The sequence below is a fragment of the Colletotrichum spaethianum genome (genome assembly GCF_022836535.1).
Source record: "Colletotrichum spaethianum MAFF 239500 DNA, contig09, whole genome shotgun sequence".
NCBI lineage: Eukaryota > Fungi > Ascomycota > Sordariomycetes > Glomerellales > Glomerellaceae > Colletotrichum > Colletotrichum spaethianum.
In genome coordinates, this window is record NW_026054779.1 from 871365 (window position 1) to 897501 (window position 26137).

At 52.3% G+C, this 26137-nt stretch overlaps 4 protein-coding genes across 4 annotated transcripts; 1 reads left to right on the top strand and 3 right to left on the bottom strand.

Annotated features, from left to right (window-relative positions):
- Positions 1–8883: 8883 nt before the first annotated feature.
- On the bottom strand, positions 8884–10156 carry ColSpa_04441 (putative ankyrin repeat protein PA3287; the record flags this gene model as incomplete). Its single annotated transcript, XM_049270653.1, has 2 exons — positions 8884–8979; positions 9017–10156. The coding sequence occupies 2 exons, from the start codon at positions 10154–10156 to the stop codon at positions 8884–8886; spliced, it is 1236 nt and encodes a 411-aa protein (XP_049126610.1).
- A 743-nt stretch (positions 10157–10899) lies between these two features.
- On the bottom strand, positions 10900–12936 carry ColSpa_04442 (vegetative incompatibility protein HET-E-1; the record flags this gene model as incomplete). Its single annotated transcript, XM_049270654.1, has 2 exons — positions 10900–11897; positions 11946–12936. The coding sequence occupies 2 exons, from the start codon at positions 12934–12936 to the stop codon at positions 10900–10902; spliced, it is 1989 nt and encodes a 662-aa protein (XP_049126611.1).
- Positions 12937–14280: 1344 nt separating this feature from the next.
- On the top strand, positions 14281–14754 carry ColSpa_04443 (succinate dehydrogenase cytochrome B subunit, mitochondrial; the record flags this gene model as incomplete). Its single annotated transcript, XM_049270655.1, has 1 exon — positions 14281–14754. One exon carries the CDS (start codon positions 14281–14283, stop codon positions 14752–14754), a length of 474 nt encoding a protein of 157 aa, XP_049126612.1.
- A 387-nt stretch (positions 14755–15141) lies between these two features.
- Positions 15142–18275, bottom strand: ColSpa_04444 (uncharacterized protein; the record flags this gene model as incomplete). The annotated part of the gene is made up of 2 exons (XM_049270656.1): positions 15142–15820; positions 15841–18275. The coding sequence occupies 2 exons, from the start codon at positions 18273–18275 to the stop codon at positions 15142–15144; spliced, it is 3114 nt and encodes a 1037-aa protein (XP_049126613.1).
- Between the last annotated feature and the right edge of the window lie 7862 nt (positions 18276–26137).

Sequence of the window (26137 nt, forward strand, 5' to 3'; positions counted from 1 at the left end):
TTTTCTGGAAGTATCTGTGGCTGCTTTTATGTACCCAAATATTTGCATACCCTGCCCGTTAAGTGTTCCTCCACCGTGGTACTGCTCATTATCGCTTCAGCATTTTCTGGCATTGTTGCTTGTGCGATACTGCCTTGATAAGGCTTGCCATTTGTCCTTTGCCGTTGTCGTCTTTCGAATTATCCTGACAAGGCTCTCTCCTGTGTTTTACGGGCGCTTCTGCAGCTCGGTAACGAAGGACTGGTTGACCAAGGGAGTGTAACTTGCTGTACAGCTGTTCTATACTGTAACGAGATCAACATTTGTATTGATATCTTACATTCGCGGTGTAGGATTAATATCTCTGCAATAGATTTGCTCAAAATGTACCATCTTGTAGTGAGCTCAAGTTCTTGGTCAAACTTCAGGACTGATCTAGCCGGTTGTGCTTACGCGGTTGATGTTGACTGAGGCTCTAGAACGAAGGGGTTCTCTAAAAGCTACCATTATGTCATTCCCGCTACTCTTTATCAAGAACCCTAGAATCGGGTAGCGGAGATATGCCCTACACCGGCGCTGCCGAAATTTTCTTCTAAACAGAAACTTCTTTCATTTTTCATGCCAAGTTTTTACAACTGCATTAAGTTCCTAAGAGTAAGTCATTGTTCTAGCCCTTCTTAAGCGGTCTAATACAGGTCCTTCTGTGCGGAGGAATAATTGCTGTATGTTGAGCCCAAGAAAGTAGCACCTCTGGCCCATCCTCGGCCTCTATATCTCATTTTGATTATAAACTTCCTAATAGTGTATAGCGATAGCTGATTCAAAATTCGTTTAAACCGTAACTGGCCACAGCATCAGCCACAGTCAACAACGGCTTCATTGAAAGTACCACCAAGATGGTGAAAAGCGTGCGACTTGGTTCGAGTGATGGCGTGGCTAATGTACTAGCGATACTTTGTTGACCCCATCGAGTCCCCATATTAGCCTTGTTGGAATAACAGCACCAGCTGGTTGTACGACACGCACGACTCAGGGACACACATCATGGCAGAGGGCACAGACTGGATATTCGGCCCTCGGTTATCCATTGAGGGGATCAAAAGTATATTCATGCCGAACTGACTCAGGGACATACAAGATCATATATCTCGTGTACAAAAGCCAAGTCTTGTAGTTAGGCAGATAATCACGGAAAATACATCTTTGGTTCACCCTAACTTTAACCCGAGTACGATCGTACAAACGGGTTCTCTCAGGAAGAGAGAATCCATTCAACACTGATCAGTGGTTGCTTGGCAATCCGTGCGATTGCTTTGTGCAATCACAGATTAGCAAGAGTGAAGAGACAAGACTTAGGCTTTACAGCCGGGCTACCGGGTAGTCTTGCACTTCGTGCGAGGCGAGAAATCCTCAGGGATACCTAAGGGGTCACGCTAGAAAGTCTCTTGTGCTAAGAAGCCTTAATCCTACCTATTGTCGCCTGCTAAGCTGAACCGGGTAGATAGGATAAAGACGACTTTTGCTTTACTATCGTACAAGACAGATTCCCGTTGTCGCCTGCTAAGCTGAACCGGACGAGAATCTTTATTGTACCGTACGTAGAGTACAAAGTGTGCGCCACGGCACCAAACAAACCAATTTTGACGTCGTACGATACGAAACGACTACCGAACACAACATGGCTTCCCAAGAGGATCCAGAAGACAATCGTCAAAGCCAATATGACAATATTGATGGATACCTGCCAACGTACGAAGAAATAAGTGCAAGAAGCGAAGTCCCACTGCACACGTGGAAGAAGACTGTGAATCCTAGACGCTGGGGAAATCCAGTCGATATTACACAGGCACCGTCCGAAGAAGAGATGACTACGTACATTGCGTACATCAACATGGAAATGCTTCATCTTAGGCAATCAAAGGAAAACCTGACAATATCACTGTACGAAGATTTTAACGAATGGTCTACCTTCCAATGGGAAAAGGTCTATCGTGCGTTCAGGGCAGAGTTCATACGACTTATTGAGCTAAAGGGATTCCGATTACCACCAATAAGAAATGTGAATCAACAGCTAGTTGAATTCATCAAGGAGATTGGGAGGAAGTTTGATGAGCAAGAAGAACAGCTTTCTACTCGTACAGCACTTACACCAAGTCGTACGATTACAACAACTCAAACACCTGTTCGAAACCCTGAATCAACTTTACCCCAAAACACAGCTGAACCGACAACAGAGCCAATCAAGCCCCCGTACGATACACAGACAACTCAAACATCAATTGTACGAGAGCAGTCACAATCAGCTTCAGGAAACATGCCTCCTGGAACAAGATTCACACAGGAGGTTGAGAGTTTCCCATAAATCCAGGGTCGTACAACACCTTTACATCAAGGAGACAGCATCTATGACCTACCACCAAGACGAATAGTCCAGAATGGATTGTGCGAGCCAACTACAATCTCAATCTTCCAGAAGGGATGGAGAAAGGACAGGAATTATACGGGCAAGCCGTACGATATCCTGTACGACAAGGCAAAGGTCTTTATCAGTTTTTGTCGACGCCTCAGGATCACTGAAGACCAATACCATGCAGTATTTCCTGATATCTTGGCTGATCGTGCGGAAGAGTTTTATCTCCATCACATTGGACCAACAAGGAGATGGGACGAGATGTACAACATGTTAGAAATGCACTTTAACACTAACATCAACCACACTCTCTATTGGACAGATTGGACAAGTCTATCCTTCGCACGAGTCAGACAAGACAATCCAGACAAGAATCTGATGGACGTATTAGAGATACTCTTAGACAAGATACCCCTCGTACAGCGGGCACTTGGCCCAGGTTTTCAGGGGGAGATTATGCTTCGTACGCAAGTCACCCAAGCGTGCAGAGGTGTACCAGAGCTAGAAACTGCTCTAAGCAATCTTAAAGCACATCACACATGCGAACAATTCTTTTCTAGCCTAAGAGCATCACTACAAGTCGCTTTAGACAGGAAGTCTATGTCGCACGACATCAACTTTGTGGATAGAAGATACTCTAACAACAAGAGTTACCCACGACCATCGTACAATAGACCGTCAGACAACAGAGGATCTTCTCGACAACCTTGGAAAGGTCAACCTTCATCACGACCTAGGTTTAATCATGCAATATCTAAGAAAAGATGTTTTGTGTGCAAGAAGGAGGGTTGTTGGTCTACGAATCATTCGGACGAAGAACGTAATCGTGCGAAAGACCAATACCTTCAGGCATGCGGTATACTTGAACAAGAACCACAGAGAGATTTTGCCTTATACCTTCTTGACTTTGAAGGAGAAAACCCAGTGGACGAATCGTGCGATGAGGAGGGAGAATTCACAGGAGATGAAGAGACATCAGCTTTCCTAATGTCTTCTTCATTCTTCCATCGCACGACAGGGGAGGATATTTTTTCATTACCAAAGACGTCAGAGGCCTGTCAATTCTTGTTGCACGATCCTTATATCTCATTGTACCAAGGGGAACTATGGGATACAGGAGCAGCGAAGTTCTCTACCGTAGGGAAACCTCAAGTGCTTGCATACCTACGGGAGAACCCTTGTACGGCAATATCCTGGGGACCAGGATCAGCAAACGTACGATTCGGGGCAAATGACTCAATCACATCGGTTGGCACTATGGAAATGGAGAATCAGCTTGGAAAGGTTACGTATCACATCCTTGATGCTCCTACTCCGTTCCTGTTTTCATTGTACGATGCAGACAGGTTAGGTGCATATTTCAACAACGTCGACAACGTGATTGTACGGCAGGATGGAAAACCTATCCCAGTCGTACGGAAATGGGGTCACCCATTCTTCAACCTTAGTCGCACAGAGGCCAGCATGTTCTTCACAGAAGGACAACTCCGAAGGCTTCACAGACGATTTGGACATCCTCGTACGGACCGTCTTTACCACCTCCTGAAGAAGGCTGGGCATCACAACATTGACATCAACATTCTAGAAAAGGTCCAGAAGTTTTGTCATCATTGTCAATCGCACGACTCAGCACCGAAGAGGTTTAAGTTCACACTTAAAGACGAAAGCTACTTCAACTATGAGATAGTTGTGGATGTCGTACGACTAAGAGACAAGAACGCCTTACACGTTATCGACACAGAGACAAGCTTCCAAGGAGCCACCTTCCTGAAGTCCTTATCTGCACGAGATACGTGGAATGCACTTTGCAAGTGCTGGATCAGCACGTACATTGGTCCACCAGACCATATCGTACATGACCCAGGTACAAACTTCGCATCAGCAGAATTCAGGAACTATGCCGACATCATGGGCATATCGTGCGAAGAAATGCCAGTAGAAGCCCACTGGGCAGTAGGCAAGATAGAAAGAGCTCACGCTCCTCTGAGGCGTGCGTACGATATCTTGTATGCTGAGCTTGGGCACAACACGGACGAGGAAACCATCCTCCAGATGGCTGTGAAGGCATTGAACGACACAGCTGGTCCGCACGGCATCGTACCTACACTACTTGTCTTTGGTACATATCCAAGGATTAACAAGGACTCACCTCCATCGCCCGAAATCACCCAAAGGGCAGAAGCAATCCAAAAGGCAATGAAAATGCTTCAGAGCATTCGTGCAGAAGTAGAGATCAATCGTGCGATCAACACCAGAAATGGCCCTAACCTCCAGAGCATACTATCACTACCGATCCAGAGTGAGGTTCTAGTATGGAGAGAAAACAAGGGATGGACTGGACCGTACAAAGTCCAGGCTATAGAAGGCCATACGGTGACAGTCAAGATGGTCAATGGTCCTACACAGTTTCGTGCGACACATGTCAAACCATACCATCAAGACACAGCACAGTCAGATTCAGATATCGCACGACCTATTCCTCAGAAACAGCCAAACAAGAGAGGAAGACCAAAGAAAGGCCAGAGAAGGGCTGTACGACAATCACCACGTACTAATCAGGCATTTCTATCTCAGAAAGAAAAAGACCACAAGGAGTTAGCAGAAAAGTTACGGCTTGACAATGTGATTACAACACCAGGTGCTCCGTACGAAGAGTCAGACCAAACAGAGATAGACAACCTTATTAACCAGGGAGTCTTTACCTTTGTACCGTACAATCCAAAAGAGCATGACCACCTCCGTATCTACAAGACACGGATGGTACGAGAGATCAAGAACTTGTCATCTAAGCCGTACGAGAAGTCAAGACTTGTCGTACAAGGGTATGGGGACTGGGAGAAAGAAGAACTCTTAACCCAGGCACCTACTATCCAACGGATGAGCCAAAGGCTCATACTTGCGATTGGACCTACCCTCGTGCGAGACTACAAATGCAAAGGGGAACTCAGAGACATAACCCAGGCATATACACAATCGGACGATCGTCTAACCAGGACGATTATCGCACGACTACCCAAGGAGTTAGAAGACAAATACCCTAAGAACACACTTCTCCATATCTTGAAACCACTATACGGCCTAGCAGAGTCAGGCCTATACTGGTACAAAACCTATTCTGAGCATCACAAGAAAGATCTGAAGATGACAGAGTCAACGTACGATCCATGCTTGCTGTATACAACAGAAGGACCGGATACCTTCGGGATTACAGCTATACAGACAGACGATACACTTAGCTTTGCTACACCTGCCTTCTCCCAGAGAGAAGAAGAAGAGCTGAGAAGGAAAGGACTTCGTGCGAAACCAAAGACCACCTTATCGCCCAACAGTGAAATTGACTTTAATGGGGGAAGGATTCAATCGCACGATGACCATATTACCTTTACTCAAAAAGGCCAGGCAAAGCACCTGAAACTCGTTGATCCTGATGCGCACGATGCACATCAGCAGTATGTTTCCCAAAGGGCAAGAGGAGCATACCTCGCATCTATCTGTCAACCAGAGGCATCATACGACCTGTCAACTGCAGCCCAAACTAAGGAACCTGGTAAGAAGGATATTGAAGCTTTGAATGTACGACTTCAGTGGCAAATCGATAACTCTACACGAGGTCTTACATATATCCCTCTTGATCTCCATCGTGCGAAGATGTATATCTTTACAGATGGATCATTTGCAAACAACTCAGATCTATCGTCACAACTTGGATTTGTTATTATACTAGCTGAGGAAACAGCTCGCACGACAACAGACTTCCAGATCAAAGGAAACATTATACACTGGAGTTCAACAAAGTGCAAGAGAGTCACACGAAGCGTACTTGCAAGCGAGTTGTACGGGATGACCACAGGATTTGATAGTGGGATATCCCTTAGTACGACACTCACCAAGATCCTTCATACATTACAACTCCCAAGGATTCCAGTTATCATCTGTTCAGACTCACGATCTCTATATGAGTGCCTCGTACGACTAGGCACAACAGATGAAAAGAGGCTTATGATTGATATTATGAGTCTACGTGAGTCGTACGAAAAGAAAGAGATCTCAGAAGTGAGATGGATTAATGGGAAAGATAACCCTGCCGACGCCTTCACCAAGAAATCGCCAAACTCAGCACTTAGACAATTGATTACAACAAACACATTAAGGATTCGAATCGAGGCGTACGTTGAAAGATTAGGAGAAAACACTTGACAATTAATTCGTACGACCTCACCGCCGTACGTAACCAACTATCTGAAAACGAAGTGTAACCTCAAGAAGGTATCTGATATACCTGACCACTACCAATGCCGATCTCAATGTCGGATCGTACCTCCACCATATCCACAACCTTCCCGAATTACCATATCGTGCAATCCATCTGATTGTCGTACGAGATTTCAGGGAAGAGAAGTTGTGCGATTACTCCTTGTCGATAGCCATGGGGCTAGCAGAAGTGCCAAGGAAGCGACCGCCCTTGCCGACGTTCTTGCCAAGCTTGCTGCCAGGCGTACGAGGCTCACGAGCATTAGTGACGTTGGGAGCCTTGTAGTTGCTGGGGCCGCCGTTGTCATCATCGTCATCATCATCGCCCGGGTTGTCGGACGAATCAACATCTCGACCGCGGTGGGTGCAGCGAGCGCCGTGCGACTGCTAGACGCACTCGGCGCAGGCGCCACCCTGAAAGGTGGGAATGCGGGTGCACTGGCGGAAGCGCGGGGAGTCAGTAGTCGCGCATTTATTGCCACAGGCAATGGCCGCACGACCACGAGACTGAACCAAGACCGCAAGGAAGTAGCCCTGGCGGCGGATGATGCTGGCAACAAACTGCTGGACAGAAGTGTTGCTAGTGACGCGGATCTCGATATCGCGCGACGGCATGTTGATGATGAGACGCTCCTCATCCTGCAGTCAAGGTTAACGTACGAAGACAAGGTAAGGACAAAAGCAACGTACGTTGATGGCCAGAGCCAACAGAAGAGCGCGATTGTTGGCGTTGCCAGTCGGAAGACGAAGCCAACGACCACCGGACGCATCGGTATGCATGCCGATGTTGCCGAAGATCGAACCACCGGTGGCAGCGAGAGACATGATGGATTGATCGTGCGAGGTGCTACTGATGAATCAGTAAGAGGAAACGTACGAGAGGAAATCCTACGTACAAGTAGTTGTTGTTGGAGTTGATTGAGGAAGAAGGGGAAGATCGTCGTTGATCGATTGTATGAGAAAACGACGCGTGCGAAGGGTGAAGAAGAAAAGAAAAGAGGAAAAGAAAAACAAGTGAGAAGGGTTTTAAATACCTAAGGTTACCGTACGAAGGAAGGAAGGTACGTTAACAGCAGGAGCAGAAGTGAAGTCAACGAGGAAGGAGGGAACTTCACCAACACGTGACTTGCCTGCTCAACCAGGCAAGAAGGGAATGGACAGTTGCCTGGAGTTTTGATATTGGTGATTTATCGTACAACGCAAGTGGCCTAACCCACAGGGTTGTACGATGAGGTTATTGATGTCACAATCAGCGCAACCTGATTGGACACCGCAGGGAGTCGTGCAGTCACAAAAGAAAAAGTTGTGAGTGTTGGAATAACAGCACCAGCTGGTTGTACGACACGCACGACTCAGGGACACACATCATGGCAGAGGGCACAGACTGGATATTCGGCCCTCGGTTATCCATTGAGGGGATCAAAAGTATATTCATGCCGAACTGACTCAGGGACATACAAGATCATATATCTCGTGTACAAAAGCCAAGTCTTGTAGTTAGGCAGATAATCACGGAAAATACATCTTTGGTTCACCCTAACTTTAACCCGAGTACGATCGTACAAACGGGTTCTCTCAGGAAGAGAGAATCCATTCAACAAGCCTACTTAAATTTCAATTTCAGAGTATTTTCAAAACAAAAACTTTAGAACTGATCTATGTCTCACAATACAATGTGCTTCTCCTATTTTTCTAACGGCTTCTATACGCAGTCAGGAACAAGACATCGATTATTTATTTCCTGCCGTAAACATATCGCATAAATGAATTCTGTAATGCTTTGGTCGTCCCTATAGGTAGACAAAAAAGTAAGATAATTTGTCAGCTCTGGAATCTGTGGACAACAAGCCGAAGATGTCGGGAACGTAGCCGTTGTACGAAACTCATACTTTAAACCTCAACGTTTACTTACACACAAACATAAACACGTATGGTTGATCTCGTCTATAGATGGATACCAAATCAAATCTTGTTTTAAATTTTAATATCTCACTCATTATGGGGGTTACGAAACAAAAGTCTAAGCCCTAGTAAGTCGTGATCATCGATATAACCGATGTCGGCAACGAGCTGATCCCACTCGTCTGCAAGTGTCAACCCAAAAGCCTGAAAAGCCACTCCGGCTTTACACGTTTCCGATAAACGACTTCCACCCTGAAGCAAAAACTTCACCACGCTAATATGGGATCTTTTTAGAGCCCACATCAACGGTGTGTAGCCATCCCGGTCTCGCGAATTGACGTCTACCTTTTTGTTCCCAATGAGCAATGATACGATATCCAGATAACCTTTTCCGGCGGCCCAAGAGAGCGCTGTACGTCCGTCGTTGTCGCAAGATTCTGGGTCAGCGTTTGCTTGTGACAACAATAGACGGACAGTATCCTTGTGACCCTCTCTCGTAGCCCACAAAATCGGCGTAGCACCGTCGATGTCCTTCGAATTGACACCAACACCCCATGTAAGACACTGACTCAGGGTAAAATTGTTTTTCAATGATGCAGCAAGTGACTCCAGCGTTTGTTTGCAAACACCCTCAACTTGTCTGTTGTCAGAGAAGCACATTGGCAGGTTCCGTTCGTCGTTACTTGAGATCACAACATCTGTTTGCGTGTCAAAAAGGACCTCCAGGACAGCCTCGTGTCCGTATTCAGCCGCCCATGACATTTCTGATCGACCACGCTTGTCTCTCGAATCGACGTCAACCTTTCTTGTGTTGAGAAGCATCTGGACTACAGTCTCATGCCCATACTGCGCTGCCCACGATAGAACTGATCGACCGTCATTATCGCGAGAGTTAACATCTGCCCCCTTGTCAAGGAGCATCTGGACAATCTCTGTGTGGCCCTCAGAGGAAGCAGTTATGAGGGCGGTATTATAGGAGCTGTCTTGAGTGTTGACATCTGTCCCCATGTCAAGGAGCATCTGGACAACCTCTTTGTGGCCTGGAAGGCAAGCAGCTTGGAGGGCGTTACCATAGCAGCCGCCTTGAGTATTAGCATCTGCCCCCTTGTCAAGAAGCATCTGGACAATCTCTTCGTGGCCCGCAGAGGAAGCAACTATGATGGTAGTACTATAGGATCTGTCTTGAGTGTTGATATCTGTCCCTATGTCAAGGAGCATCTGGATAATCTCTTTGTGGCCCTTAGAGGAAGCAGCGATGAGGGCGTCGCTAACGTTGCTACTTGGAGGATCGATATCTGTGCCCTTGTTAAGGAGCATCTGAATAATCTCTTTGTAGCCCCCATAGGAAGCAGCTTGGAAGGCGTTATTATAGTAGCCGCCTTGAGTGTTAACTTCTGCCCCCTTATCAAGGAGCATCTGGACAATCTCTTTATAGCCCCAAAATGAAGCAGCTTGGAGGGCGTTAATAAAGCTGCCGCCTTGAGCGTTCACATCTCCTCCCTTGTCAAGGAGCATCTGGACAATCTCTTCGTGGCCCTCATGGGAAGCAGCGATGAGGGCGGTACCAAAGTAGCCGCCTTGAGTGTTGACATCTGTCCCTTTGTCAAGGAGCATCCGGATAATCTCTTTGTGGCCCTCATAGGAAGCAGCTTGAAGGGCGTTACCATAGAAGCCGCATTGAGTGTTAACATCTGCTCCATTGTCAAGGAGCAGATATTTCGTAGTTTCAGTCAGCCCTTTGAAACATGCGACGTATAGATAGGATACTCGAGGGAGCCCTGAACCATCACCCCATGAACGGTCGGGTTGGAACAGTTGAGCCCACAATGCAAATGTCTTTTCGTTCCTCAAGAACCTAACCGTTGTCGCAGCCACCTCATCCACACATTCGGCAAACTTAACATGATCCATCCAGATTTCTGCAGCATAGCTTGCTAGCGGAAATCGCTTGGTAATCTTGAGAATGTGGTCTTCTTCTATACTGGTGAGGTACGTCAAGCATGTGTGTGCAATACTGATGCTAGCCTCCACGAGAACAAACCCTTCAACATTGGAGTGAAGAAGGTACTCTTTGACCGAGAAATGAGCCAATTGCAGTTCCTCAACTACTTCTGTATCATTTGAAACTCGAGTGATTGACACTAGGCTCGGACAGAATCGTATGATATCAGCTGGACAAGGTAGCCTGTCTTCCACGTCAAAGTAACGTTGTTCATTGTCAAGTCGGACGGCTATCACATCCACAGCTTCCTGGAGTAGTAAAGGTCGTTCGGAATGAACAAGAAACTGAAGCAGACGGATCGCTTTCCTCTTACGTTCCTGTGGAATATGCTGGAGGATGCGGTTATAGGTCTCGTTTAGATCTCGGGGCAGTAATCTGAGTGCAGCTTCAATTCCTTCGCGGTCCAAGCACGCTTCAAGACTGTCAAGTTGGCAAGCTGCCCATCTAAACCTGAAAAACATGTTAGCGACGATTCGTTCCCCAGGTATGATGTGGGGCAGTGGCCATACATCCCATCAGCTTTGTCTCCGACTTCGTCCTTAATCCTCCTCAGCACAGACGGAAAAGATGACCACTTCTTGAACTCCGGGCTACGCTCTAGTCTGTCCTCGATATAGGAGCGGATATCGGCGGTGACGGATTTCTTATTGAACTGAATGCAGCTCTCTTCGCCAATCCATATGGGAATGCTGCGTTGAAATTCCTCCTCTGGTCGGCTGGCGGTAAGCAGCCGAACATGCTCGAAGTCAGGGTTGGAAAGGACTCCGTTCATCCAAGTGAGTAGTTTTCCTCTCATGGAGCACTCGTCTAAAGCATCTAGGACAATGCGAATATTCGTGGGATATTTCATCATAGCGTGAAGGGCGAGAGCCAGTGCCGCTGTGTCTGGCTGTCGTTGGCCTCTTTCGTGAGATTCAAAAAGGCTATCGAGTTCCTTTACATCTTCACCCCCAAGCGTGTAAAGCTGGAAGGCCAGTGAGCGGAAAACGTCTTCCAACTTCTGCTTCCTCGTGTCACTGAAGTCGAAGAAGAAACTGAGGGTTACGCAATCATCTACATCTTTAAGATGGTTAATAATTTTAGCACAGAGCACTGTCTTGCCACATCCTGGCATACTATAAAGCCATAGATGTCGACGTGATCCGAATTTCCACTCCTCATAGGCAGCGCTCTCCAGAAACCACGTGCAGGTTCCTTCAAGCTGGATTTCTCTCGCATAGTTGAAATTGGTGGATGTGTCGGGGGGCGAGAGCCAGTTCTTTATTTCTGTAACACGGCTGTCGGATCTAATCGCCTCAACTGTGTTTACGATCTGGCTCGACGCAGACCGAATATGATCGAGGCTTTCCTCAACTAGGGACAATTAGAGACGTTAAGACAGGTAAGACTCAACGCACTAACTAGATCCTAGGGCTTCTTTGATCCTCGTTTCAGCCTCAATCTTGCTGACTGGTATCTGATGGAGGAGGTCTTTGGCGTACGCCGCAGCCGTCATAGCAGCAAAGCCCTGCCACTCCTTATTCTTGTGCGAGTCGGAATAGTCGCATATACCACGGATAACCAAACACGGGAAGTGGTTCATCAGGCCGGCCGCTTCCATCTCGAAGCAAAGCACGTCGTTTTCTGTTGCCAGTTTGTCCCTGATGAGTGCGTCCTTCATCAGTTGATTCGCAGAGGCGATGAGTCCATAGTGAATCATTGGGTCGTCTTCATCTTCGTCGCGTTCGCGGCGAACCTCCAATGTCGACGAGTCGTCACCACACACTTGGCTACAGCCTTCCTCTGTGTCGTGATGATGCACAACGTATGACTTATATAGCCTGTCGCTGCTTGGATGCGGCCGCGAGTACTTCTTTCGAAGCCGCGATTTCTTCCGGATGGCTGTCTTGATATGGTCATCGAGCTGATGCCCGTCGATTTCGTACAACGCTTCAAGTCCGGCCACGGCCGTCCGGAGTACGGGCGGCGATTGATTCAGGAACCCTGTTTGCTGAAAGGCCTGGGCCTGTATCGTCTTGCCAAAGTCGTACTGAAATACCCCGCTCTTGCCGTTACGTGGGCAACTAACCACGATGTCGCCAAGCCGGATGTCGTGCTTTGGACTCGGCGCGCCACCTCCAATGCCGACCATCAATCCGAGCCGGACGTTTGGAAAGCTGTGCAGCATGTCTTTAGCGACGACTGCGGCCGAGGTCGTGCCGTACTCCCCATGAGGTAAGACAGCAATAACGACATTATGGCCGCTGAGCTTGCCTAGGGCGTAGTTGTTGCTGTCGTTAGAGGCAAGGCGCGTAGGCGTGTCGTGTCTCTCGTCAAGGAAGGCTTGCGCAGCGACAAACTCAGTGGTGATGGCGCAGATCCAGCCGACGGTATAGTCTTCCGGATTCGACATACTTGCAGGGTCTAGAGCAGATTGCAGATGTTTATGACAAGCGTATCGTGGGGAAGTGCATAAGAGCGTCTTCGACGACTTTGAGGAGATGCTCTGGAGAAATCAGGCTGGACTTGGTGATGACCGTCGAGGGCGGTATCAGTTCCAACGCCTGCGGGTCGGCATGAGCAGTTGGCCAATCATGGAACATACGCCCTTTTCGGATTGGGTGTGGTGGTTTCTTGTACTGGAAGACTGCAACGTGATAGACGAGCGCTGTCCGTCGTGCCGCGGACATGGGTCAACGTTGGGCTTGATTGGCACTTGGTAAACGGCTGATGCCACCGTGAGACGGACCGAAGACGCCGGGATTACCAACCGAGGGTAGCCCGAGGTGAGCATTTGCGCAATACTATCAGGCTGTACGCTGGACATCAGGTTTTTTTTTAGCGCAACTAATAAAATGAAAGCCCTCTGGGATGTGTCGTTGGAGGACTACCTTATCCAAGCTGTCAAGTCATCCTTGCTATGGCAGGAATCTGCCTCGCCGCAGCTCCTTGTCCAGTCAGGTATCTTCTTCGGGGGAAGATGCAAACAAACCGCCGCAGTCTGCAACTGTGTAAAAGCTAAATCCAGTCAAGAACCAAAATGCGCAAGACACACTGCTCAATGCATTTGAGGCTCGCTTCGAGCAACGGAGTTGGCGTGGGCGCTTCAAGCATGCCGGGTTGCTCAAGTATCCCAGCATGGTCGCTGTCACCCACTGGCCTCAAGCAGGCTTTTGTCAGTAAACTGGCTGCTTGCTCTGGAATGTTTAGGATACACCGTTCAGGCGTCATTCTGCATGGTATACTCCCTACTTGATGCGCGAATCAGAATCTAGGTCATCTGTTAAGGAGACCAGCCATTAACTCTAAAGAAAGCCATGACGTTTATCTTAGGACTTTGGTAGAGCTTGATATTTACGAAACCTTGGGCAAAGCTCACCCATCTCGCCTCCAGACAAGACCCGGTCCGTGCGCAGCTACAGGAGCAAGCTCCAAGCTCAAACTTTACACAGAGCCACCGGGTACATAGTACCTACAAAAGCTCGCGGCAAACCTCGGCCCCATCCGCTCCGCCACCGGAACCCAGCCCAGGGGTCCAGTTACCGACCGAGCCCGTCAATGACATTTTCGACATCGAATCCATCCCGAACATTTTCGCCTCCTGCAACTTTCCCACACATACGCCCACGCACCTTGATAACTACAACCACAACCACGACAGCGCTCACATCACAACCACACCCACGCCGAACCTCCCAAATCAATCAGAAACAAATTAAACAAGCCTCCAGCACCCGAAAAGAAAGCAAACAAAACAATGTCCCGCCTCCTCCGCCTCCGCCCCCTCCTTACCATCCAACCGCCATCCGCCCGCCTCTCCTCCTCCTTCACCCGCGGCCCGGCGCCCCCGCGCCTCCCAGCCGACCAACAAGCCGAGTTCGAGCGCCTCCAGCGCCAGGCCTCCGTCTCCAGCGCCTTCCAGCACCTCGTCGACGACGCCCCGGCCGCCGCCGCCGCCGCCGACTCCGCCTCCCCCTCCACCGACCCCGTCGCCTCGGCGCAGGTCAACACCGTTGTCGCCGACTCCCAGGCCGCGCCCCAGGCCCCGACCCCCACCGTCGCCGCCACCGAGGAGGACACGATGCACCCCAACTACGTCCGCGGCGCGCCGCCCGAGTTCGAGGGCGACGTCAACCCGCGCACCGGCGAGGTCGGCGGGCCCAAGAGGGAGCCGCTGCGCTGGGGCGCCGGAGGGGACTGGAGCTACAACGGCCGCGTGACGGACTTTTAGACGGCGTTCCTTTCCCCGCTCTACTACCCGCGGTGCGGAGGGATGCTGAGCGGCACGTGGGTTCTGCGAGGGAGTGACTTGGCTGCTGGGCTACGTTGCCCCGGGACGTCCGAGTACAGGGGAGAGCGGTGTTGATTCAATAGTTTGGAATGAACATGACCCGTCATAGAGATGGGATTATGAGGGCCTCACGGCCAGGTGTATTACCACCAGTGTATAGTAAATAGCCAACGCAAGATACCAATCATGATAAGAGTCCCAATCATGTTCTCGAATGTAATGTAATGGGTATTATAACTACCGCTACTCCTACAACACACTACTCCAACACTTTAGTTCAGCCGCTGTCCAACTCCTACGCATCGCCTCCGAGTTCTGTTTCGATGTTCATGCTTTTGGGGCCTCTGAGGCTGTCCCGTTCTCATCCACGTCCATTTCGTCTCCCTTGCGCGCCGAGACGCCATTCGTGGTGGCGCCGTTAACGGCAGGAGCCGCATTGCGAAGCTCGTCGGGTCTGTTCTCCTTGTCGCCCTCGCTTGTCGATCTCTCTTCCTTGTCGGTCGCGCCGTTCTCCCGGCCTTTCTCCTTCTTCCACCAGGTGCCCGAAACAATCTCGCCTCTGATCTTGTCGAGGCGCTGCTTCTCGCGCTCCAGCGCGGCCCCATTAAGGCCGCGGCTGGCCGCGTTCATCTCGCCCATCGCCTTGCGCATGCGCTCTCGGCGACCCTTGCCGCGGAGACGGCTCTGCGTACCAGCGCCGTTTGTGACCCAACGGATGCTGGTAACCATGAAGCTGATGCCGTCGTGAATCGATTGGCGGCCGTTGTATCGTCCGCCGTACTCGCGCGACTGGATGCCGAAGCGAGTGGTGCTGCTATACTTCTCCAACCGCGGGAGAATCACAATGCTGACGTGCATGTCGCGATCGGCAGGCACATTGACGGGACCCGTCATGGGCGGCTTGTCTAAGTACGTGGCCGAGTTCGCCTCGAGTCTCGCCTTTTCATCCTTTTCCTTTTCCTTGCGTCTCTTGCTCGCAGGAACTTCCTTCTCGGGGCGGAGAGGCCTCGATCCAGATCGAGCAACGAGACATCCACATCGTCGCCCCACTCTCCCCGAATCCATCCTCCGTGAATGCAGGCGGCGATGACGTCTGAATCGTCCGTGTAGACGTCCGTACCCCACAAAGCCCGTCGTGCCGTGATCTCTTCTCTGGCTAGCGGGGTGAGGTGGACTTTCGGTACCTTGATGGTGAGTGTGCAGTTCTCCTTGTCCTTGATTAGGTTCCACGGAAGCGGTGTCGGGGTCGAGGAGAAACCCCGGCCGGATGGAACGTTGGGTATTTGACGTGCTGGCTTCAGCTTCGGCTCGTAGAGCACGTCTCCTAGGTGGGTCCGAGGCCGGTGCGCGACCGCTTCGAGGACGGCCTTTGAGGTCACAATCGTCTTGGGCTTGGGAGGGAGTATGCTGGTTGGGCTCTGCACAGCCTGCTTGACGGGCGCTTCCTTCACGTGAGTGTGCGAATGCGCCGGGCGAGGGACGTGGTGGTGATGAGCGGCCGGCAGGTCTTTCACGGGTCCGGTAGTCGGTGAGGGGATGGGTGTGCTGCCCTTGACGTTCTTGAACGGCGCAACGCCAATCGGAGCGGGGGTAGGAGCGTTGGCGTGCTCGACGCCATGATGGTGGTGATGATGGTGGTGGCTGTTGTCGTTAGTCGTTGTAGACAGACCTGAGGGAACCGGGACGTACTGGTGATGGTGATGTCCATGAGTCTTGGGGCGCTTTGCTCGACTACCACTAGGCGTCAGCCGTCCCGTGCTCTCCTCGTCTCCTTTCGTGTCCTCCTCCTTGAGCTTTCTTCTTCTGCCCTTGGGCTTCGGTGCCACGGTGTCGGGGCCAGACTCGTGCGCGGCGCTGTCCGTTTCATCGCGTCGAGCGAGGCTTGCATTCGTGTACGGCAATTGAGCTCCGGCAGTGACGGGGCTGCCGACACCGAGGCCAGTAACGCCGCTTCCGATTCCTGAAAACATCCTGCCGAATTCGCTCTTGATACCCGGCTCTCCCGCCGGCCCCGGCAATTGTGGTTGCGCTCCCTGAACAGCCTGTGGCAACGGCGAGACGCGTCCCTTGCGGTTGATTTCCTGAACCGCCAGCAGGTTTCTTTGGTTGGGATGCTCCTCTACAGGTCGATTACGAGGTGAATCGTACATCGGAGGACCGTGCGGGGTGTTGTAAGCAACCGAAGGAGGAGGAGGGCCTTCCTCAGCGGGTCGTCGATGCGCGGGAGGTGGTTGCGCTTGAGGGTGAAGATGGTTGACCCGCTGCCTCTCGGGGGAATCGAATGGTTGCTGCTGTTGCTGCTGTTGTTGCCCGGGCTGGCCTGGAGGAGGCTGCTGTGGGTGATTCGGGGGGCCGGGAGGGTATCGGTCGTTGGGGGGAGGCTGTTGCTGGAACTGAGGAGCCGGCGCGGGATGACTCTGGCCAGGGTAATTGGGCGCAGAGGCGGGAGGGTACTCATGATGGTGTCGAGGGTGCAGTCCAGCGGGATCGTAAGGTACTCTGGACTGGTCGAAAGGCGGCTGCTGCTGTTGCTGCTGTCGCAGTGGCCACGGTCCTTGTTCACGCTGCTCCGGCGGCCGTGTGAACGGAGGAGGCTGACCCCTCTGTGCCTCCTGCGGCCGATACTCACCCTGGTGAGCCGGGTGCCCACGTCCACCGTCGCCTCCAGAATATGCACGCTCTCTTCGCTCTCTTTCTCTGAACTCGATCTCTTCCCGGCGCTCCCTCTCTGCACGGTATCGGTCGTCAAAGGTCATTGGCTTCAAGCCTGGCCTCTCCGGGTTGTATTCCATCGAACCTCGGGGAATCTCCTCGCGACGCTGATACATCTCCTCCGGTCCGTTGTTCCGGCCCATGTCCACTGGTCTCGGAGGTATGTTTTGTTGGAAAGACTTGGGTTGGCTTGTGGGTCGAGGGGGAGGCGGGCCTTGAGACATCCGATTCGAGTCTCTACCGTCCTGCGCCGAAGGACCTCGCTGGTGGTATCCCTGCTGTGGTGTGCCGTATCGCTGCATCTCGGGGGTAGTAGAATAAGCGCCCTGGGGCGAGGCGGCGGCGCTACCTCTCGGATCGTACGGACGCGCGTGCTCTGGGGTTTGCGGTCGTCGGAACGGTTGGTACTCGGAGGATGCAGAGTGCATCCGCGGGGAAGCCTGCATCGTCGGCGCGAACGTCGGGCCGGAGCTCGCAGAGGTAGCAGGGGGATGGTAATGCGACTGAGGCGGCTGAGAATCTCTAGCCGGGGGTGGACCTCCCAACATGGAAGATATCGACATGGAGCTTCCCGTGCTCCCGGTTCTCTGTATTGAGTTTAGGGACGGAAGCTCGCGGCCGCCCGGGAAGGATGTCGGGTGGCCGACGCCCAACGGCGGAGCTCTTGGGGCGGGCAGACCGTAGTGCCCCATTTGATGCGACGGCGGCTGCGGGTTTCCCGGTTGTGGAGGCGAGCCCGGAGGAGGCATGTTGCGATTCAGAGGCGCACCGGGAGGTAATGAGGATGCACTCGGGTGTCGAGAGTGGCCGGATGAAGAAGGAGGAGGGCCGGCGTTGTTTGGTTCTTGCGGGTAGGACCTCGGTCCCGAAGGATAGTAGGGGTTTTCTGAGGAGCGTCGCTGATGCTCGCCATGAGGGTGGGACACGGGGGGGAAGGGCGATTGATTCGGGGTCGAGTTCGCCGTCGTGTTCGACGATGGAGGAAAAGGCGAGCGACTGTACTGCGAGGCAGTGTTGCGCGAGAAGGGCAGCTGTGGCGGCTGCTGTCTTGGATCCATCGCGCCGAGTTTTTAGCTCAAAGCCCACAGGGTGGATTGCACATAGGTGTGAGGTGCTGCGTCAGCGTGACGGGCGACTAGGGTGCGGTGGAGGCTATCGCAGAGCAGAGTCGAGCGCTGTAAAAGACTGCTTGGGACAGGCGATGGTATCGTCGACTGTCGTCGTCGTCGTCGTCGTCGTCGTCGCGCAGGGTGAGATTGGGGTTGAGGTTGGGTAGGTGCGAGCAGCAAAACCGGGGGGTGGAGATGGGGTGAATCGGAGTAAGGTAAGGTAAGGTAGGGAGGAGGAGGAGGAGGAGCAGAAAAGAGGAAGGGTCGAGAAGCAGAGGACGATCGCGACACACTGTTGTGTTACACGGACGCAGAATTATTTTGGATTCCCCTGGTCGGATCCTGCTTGGGTGGAGCAGCTGGGTGCTGGGAGGTGCTGGACTGGCCGGCTGCTGGCATTGAACAGCTCGTGCTTTGTGCTCCCTCTCGGTTTTTTTCCTCACTCTTTGTTTTTTTCCTTGGCCCTGGTCTTTCTCAGTCCATTGCCCGGGGGTGGACAGGCAGGACAGGGTCCCGGTGTTTTTGGTGTGGTGGGTATGGGTATGGGTATGGGTATGGGTGCAGATGAATGGGGAACGGATTGGGTGTGTTGGACGTGAAGAGTGACCTTTGGGCTGCGTGACCTCTGGGAAGTTGGGGGTGCCGCTGGCAAATGGGCGCAAATCAGCCGGCACGCGACAGGGATGCCGGGGGAGGTTCGTTCGCGCTAGTGAGACAGGTGGCCCCCCGTTGATGGGAAACGATGATGTCGATGCGCCGCGCCCGGGGTGGGAGGGCTTGTTGTTGTTTTTGCTGTTGGCGGCGGCGGCGGCGGCGGCGGCGGCGGTGGTGGTGGTTGTGGTGGTGGTTGCTGCCGCTGCCCCTGCTTCTCTGCACCTCGAGGAGAAAGAGACAGAGAGATAGATAGAGAGAGAGAGCGCGCGCGCGAGAGTGTCAGCCGTCTGTCAGTGCTTTGATGTTTGTGCTGATGTCGTCGGATTCGAGGGTGGGTCTACGGTGAGGTGTCTGGTCGAAGCTCCTAAAGGGGTCTTGCCGAGTTTCGGCTTGCGAGTTTCGACGAAAAGACGAACGGGGAAAAAAAGAGGAAAATAGGGGTCCGGTCCACGACAGTCGACTCTTTTGCCTTTTAATTTCGATGCTGTTGCTACTACTCCCTACTGTTCCTCCCCGCGAGTCGTAGCTGCAGGGAATATTGCAAGAAGGTGCAGCACAAACAGTACCTGTAAAAACGTGCTTGCGCTTTGCGATGGATGCAGAGGTCGGAGACAGGGCCGGATGGCGTCGACGGCAAGCAGGGAGCAGGAGGGATGGATGGGCATTGAGGGGGGGGGAACAGGTGCAAGGGGGACAAAGAGGTGCAACAGCCTAAGACGGCGATCGAGGGTCCCCAGCTTATGCAGGAAGAGACGGTCCGCAGAGTCTTAGTGCGTGTCTGTTGGCAACACCTACCATCTATGGCACGGCACTATACTATATGCTCAGCACAGCTGCCGCCGTCGAAGCATCTGATCCAGGAATGCGGGTGGGGAAGGCGACTCTGCGGGACGGGAGTCGAAAGTGTAATGTACTCAATGTAATGCGCATGCCACGTACTTATGATACAAATGGCGAGGTTGCGGTGCGGCGTACCATGTAATGCGGATGAGCGTTGGGGATGGTCTCGCGCTAAGAGTGTATACGACGTATCCGTGAAGGAAGAAATGGTATTCACGGCGCTCAGACTCGACCGCATACACTACATATCAGAAGGGTGGGGAGAAACCCCAGGAAGATGCAGGCGACTGAGACTGCAGAATCAACATGCAGGAATACCTAGCTGGCAGTGGATGGGTGCGATGGGGAGACGGTCGACCGTCCAGCTGTGTGACTGACCTCCACCAAGTAGAGTGGCAGCACATGGAAAGGCAGATGGCAGGCGGGATCGGTCCTGGTCCTGATACAAATCCAAGTCCAGGGCGAGGGGCTTGGGCGAGTCGCGGGAAGGGCTGTCTCTGCTCGTTTCTGGCTGGCTGGACCGATGCGAGGGTAACCTTTTTATTCGGTGTGACACTCAGCGCGTACGATGTACTGTAGTAAAAGGTTTAACCCGCGCAGTCATTATAGAGTACGTATCTTGCTTGGTACTTGCGTCGTGCGGAGAAGAACATGTACCGCAGCACCTACCTACCACCTACATACATACCTAGTAGTGCCAGTATCAGCAGCAAAAACGGACAGGGAAGGGAATGGAGGCGCGGGCTGGGGTGAAATAAGGTGGCGTGTCTCGTCTTGGATGCCGTCGGTGTCCGTGTGTCCTGTGTCTTGCATACATGTATATGTGCCGTTCGACATCCAGGGCAATGAATACATTGTTTGCGCTTATGCACCGAGGCTAATCATGCTATGATATGACGATGATGATGGTAATGGTAATGCTGACTTGGTGTGGTGAGGTGGTGGTGTAGAATAGAGACTGTTTGCATTTGCGGTTGCTGCCGGCCCTGACCTTGCCATTTGTGCTGCCCGTTGCTGACAGAAGCCCCGATGGTGATGAAGAAAACTGTTGGAGCCAGGGTTCCTTTCTGTGTCTGTTTGTTCCTGTCAACATGGTTGTGTGCGCTCTTCGACTCCGTTGTAGGCCTTACTAACTCATCAGCCAACTCAACGAGGGAATCAAAGATAAGCTGGCAGTCGCCACGGTCAGCTTTCCTCGTGGGCGACTTGCGGACAGGAACAGAAGCACGAGGGTGTCTGGTGGCACTTTGCTGAAGAAGATGAGGTACATGTCCGTCTGTGTCTGGGCTGCCTGCACGACACAACCCGGCGGCGTTGCACATCGAGAACAAGGCATTGTCTGTGTGTCGGTGAGTACGACGTTTCTACCAAGCGTAAGACGAGACAATTCGCCGCCGCAAGGGACTCAATTCCCTAAGAGCTTCACCGCCATCAAACAACGGGGGGGAGAAATCGATTTGGATCCCAGTAGAACTCGGTCGCGGACAACTGCAAGTGAGGAGTGACACCACACAGACCAGACGAGACGAGGAAGGGTACCGGGAAGTCCAAGGTACGTACCCGGGCCACACTGGACGCCATTGGGATTGTCCCCCAGCCCGACCCGCGACCAATGATGACGCATGGAATCACCGGATCGCCAATTATCGTCTCCTTGTGCCTGGGGGACCCGCGCCCTGAAGAGCTCTCGGTGCAGACGGCGCAGGACGGACGGCGCATCGCAAGGGCCCGGGCCTGGTCTGAGGCTGGCCCCTCGAGTACCTGGATCGCCTGGCAAGGGGGAAGTTCCATTGGGCTGGCAGCCGATGACGGGACGCTTGCACCTTGGGGCCACCCTCCTTACTCGCGACACTGCCAATGGCAATGTTAACAATGCCGACGCTTCATCACACACGTACACACGCACACACACACTTTCTCTCTCTCTCTCTTTATTGTAAGCAAGCCATCAAGCTCTGTTTCTCTCCTCATCTCATCCTCTTTGCCGGGCGACGTCCACGGGGTTTAGTCTACACCTGGCAGCTGGGTCAGGGTGGTTACCCGCCAGGGGAGGCGATACCTTCCGTCACTGGCAGGGTTCAAGGTCCCCCAACCACACCAGCCTCTGCTCCTTCCCTCCTTCCCCGTTCATGGGTCACCGCTGGGCCTTGGTATCGGGCTGAGAAGGGAAGGCGGGGGGGAAGCAGGCAAGGCCGATGCGGCGCCACGCAGGTGCGTCTACACTAAACACAACCGGCTGTCGGTTTGCCAAATGACTAAGGTAAGGTAGCGATGGGTTTAAAATGCACTATGGCATACTGGATTTTGGGGGGGGAATAAAAATAAAAATAAAAACATTATCGAAGTGTGAAGAAGAGAGCGGGAAATGTCAATCCCACTCGAATCAACCATCGGAAACAAGGCCGAGGCATTCCCTCAGATTTCCCCATTCCTCCCCTCTGGACAATTCTCCATCTTTGTTGGCGCATCTCTTGGTTGTGGGGCCGCATTTCACAGCAAAAACAAAAAAGAAGAAAAAAGAAGGAACGGCTCCAGCAGGTCTCGTCACTCACCCTTTCCGCTGGAAGGTCCCCATATTCTTCCACCTCGCTACCTTACATACCTAGGTACAGGTAGTACTTAGGTTCCTTCCCCCCAAGATCATGCACCTGTGACCGTGACCCGCAGGAGGTACCCGACGCCTTTTCCGCAACCGCGGATGAGAAGGGTGAAGGAACCACTTGTGAAAGCTCTTTCCCCGTCGGGTGAGCAGTCCCTGCTTGCCGGTGGTGCCTGCCCCAACTTCCAATTCCCAACTATCTGTTCTTACCTCATCATTCCAAGGAAGTAAGCTGGAAACCGTCTTGGCCAACTCCACTCCTGCCTCTGTGTTCTTTTCCGACCATCGGCCTCGATGTGGAATCCGCGGCAACCTCGTGGGTGCTGGAGAAGAGGCTCGAAAAGTTTTTCCTATCGTCTCATTCACTGCTCGGGATACCATCATCCGTCGAGGGTCGCGGGTGCCATACCGGTACATAACTCACAGCACTGCTACCCACTCCACGGGAGCCCACATCATGATATGATGTTGCCTGCAGCTATCCGCATGCCCTGCTAAAAACTAAAGAAGCAATAATCCAGAGATGACAACAATGCAGCGCGAGGGCCCTTTCCGCGGCAAGAGACAGGGGACTCGACCACCCCAGCACCCAGAGGGCGGTGAAGAAGCAAAAAGGCGACGCGAGTTCACCCAGTACACCCTTCACCGATGGCACATCCCGACAACAAACCCCTTGACGGACGCGGAGGGCCCCGGTCCACTCCCTTATTCCACGGCCGAGTCAATCCCGGGTCTGGATCCAACAACAACCCACAGGCATGACGGGAGTCCTGCATCGCGGCCCACGGCTTTGCTATCCCGCCGACCGCCCGATGGAAAACCGCAACTGATGTTGCAACTGGGCGATGGCCAGAGTCAGCATACCCTTCACCCTCCATCATCCAACCTGCCCATCGATGCGCCATTCGCTGTCCTTTCCGCCCCCATATTTATCTCCATCCTGGTATCACATCATCAACGCAGGATACCGACCGCTGTTTCTCTCGTTCACAGTTGGTTGAATCGCCTCGTGGGATCGACCGCTGCGAGCAAATCGCCCAGCCGGCTGGTGTATGGCTGCAGATCCGTGTCTTATGTGCGGCATAGTGCTGCATCTGGTTCATCGCTTACCACCACCACGTACGGTCTATGCCGACCATGACAATGCTGGACTCTTCGACCTGCAGGCTATCGAATGACTGACAGCTCAACGTAATGTAGGACGCCAGGATTGACAGGGGGGACTCTTGGTGGCTGCAACCACTTACGCTCCCAGGCTATACTTGGCGCAACGGAACCCCATCATCGTCATCAAGCGCTGCAAACAACCTCTCAACGCTCTGTAGGCCAACTCAAACACTCACACTGTTTGCCCGATATTCACAATGAACTTTGCTATACCTTTGTACTGGCCATGCCACGTCGATCAATACGAAAACTTTTACGAACACTTGCAGCATCGTTCGAAATCAACAATGTCTTGTGCTTCATCTATAGACAAGCTCCATGCCAATGAAGCCTGCGGTTTTGCGGGGCAGAGAACCATACTCCAGTCACACTAAGCTTGAGGACGTTAGAGTTGCGGACTTTTAGTCAATGTCTTGCCACTCGTCTGACGACCGGCCACTGCACGGCAAACGCATTGTCAGTCAGCCCAAAAGCAGCGTCGTCCAAAGGAGACTTGGGTCCCTCAAGCCATAGCAAGTCAGAGCACTGGTGATCCCCAGAGTCCTCAAATGGTTAGGGACTGCCCGGGGAGATAGGGGATGACCATGTCCAACCGAGGCGAAGACACATGCTTTGTTTCCCCCCTTAACCGACGTTGCAGAGCCGATTCGTGCTGTGAAGGGTGGCATGATCTTTGACCGCCTAGAAGCTTCCAGGACGAATTAAACAGAACCCGATGAGCCCCTCACAGTAGCTTGCCATCCTCGAGGCGGCAGAATGTAATTTACTGCGGTTGATCATCAGGGAGTTTGCAGCTTTCTTGGACCGTTGAAGATCGTTTGATTGTCCGGTCTTAATGAACGGCCCTACACCCGATATCAGAATGTGGGAGGTGCCCATCTAATTCGCCGACAATGTTCACTGCTATATTGCTATTTCGGGGCAAACGGCTGAAGCAGATAGACAGACCTGGTCTCGAAGCTTGAGAGGCCAGCTTATCTGGTAAGCGACGGCCGAAATTAAGTTGCGTGTACGCTCGAGCGTGACAGCTCGTTCATTCTTGACACGGGCTGTGGTCAACGCACGGCACCAGTAGTGCAGGCCTCACAACAGTCACGGCGACTGCCGTCGAGTTCACAGGACATCCCAATCGGGCTGTTTCAAACGTCATCCGAACACCGATGGCTCCTCCGCAGATTTCGCGCCAACAAGGGGCCAATATGAAGCCGTAGGTACCTTACGACAGCAAATAAAAAGCCTTCATAGCGGTCTGGGAGGACTGCGCAGATGCTGAAGAGGGGTCGAGACCAGCACTACGTGGTCTTCTTGTCCACTACAGTTACGGACTGCAACGTCCACTTCCAAGCGAAGCGAACGGCCAGTTCGCCCCTCGAGCCCCGATATTTGGATCAGACAAAGGCATCGAGCAGCAACGGATGAAGGTTCGAGGCGGAGAACTCAACTTTGTTTTCAATGCTTAAACGAGACTAGGTCTGGCCCAGGTTCAGCCAAGGCAGCAGCATCGCAGAGCCAACAGACTGTCCAAGTGCTCAACTTCATGTCAATGCATACCATCTAAGCTTAGAACGATGGTGCGAAAACGTCCTTGAGTTGTTTCAAACCTGGGTAGCACTGCCAGGCCTGTCAATACTCATTATGACGCTCGCCATTTGATGAAGTGGCACGCCCTATGCTCTATACCCTACCAACAGTGCAACGCTTCAGGAAAAGTTCATCTCTGAGCTCAGGCAGATGCCCTCCCGCAGCACGTCATAGGAGATGCGTGCAGGCATCAACGAGTATCTTCGGATGTTGTTCCTCGTTCTCATCTGCAATAGATCAGAACCATCTCTCAGGCCACTTGCGGCCTCAGTAGTAACAGAAACCTGTAACAGCAAGCCAACCCAAACAAAGGACGAAGCCAAGATCTGGTTCGCTATGGGGGAAATCGCGATGGAGCTCTCAGCAGCCTGTTCTCAGAATTGACAAACCAAAAACTAGCAGCTGTTTGCTCATACTAAGCGAACGGGTTACCAGATTTGTTCCCAAAAGCTGATATGTTTCGCTACCGGTTTCCTTTGGAGAACCTCCATGCCAGTGCTCAATTCACATTGCCCGGCGTTCGGCCAGCCTCACGTCTCACACGTTGCTCCTCGGATTCTGCCACCCCGTTGTCACAGCGGGGGACGTGCGGTGTTGAAGTTGAGTTTGCATCAGGACAGCCATGTATCCCTGACATGGCCAAGCATGTCCCAAGTTCTGA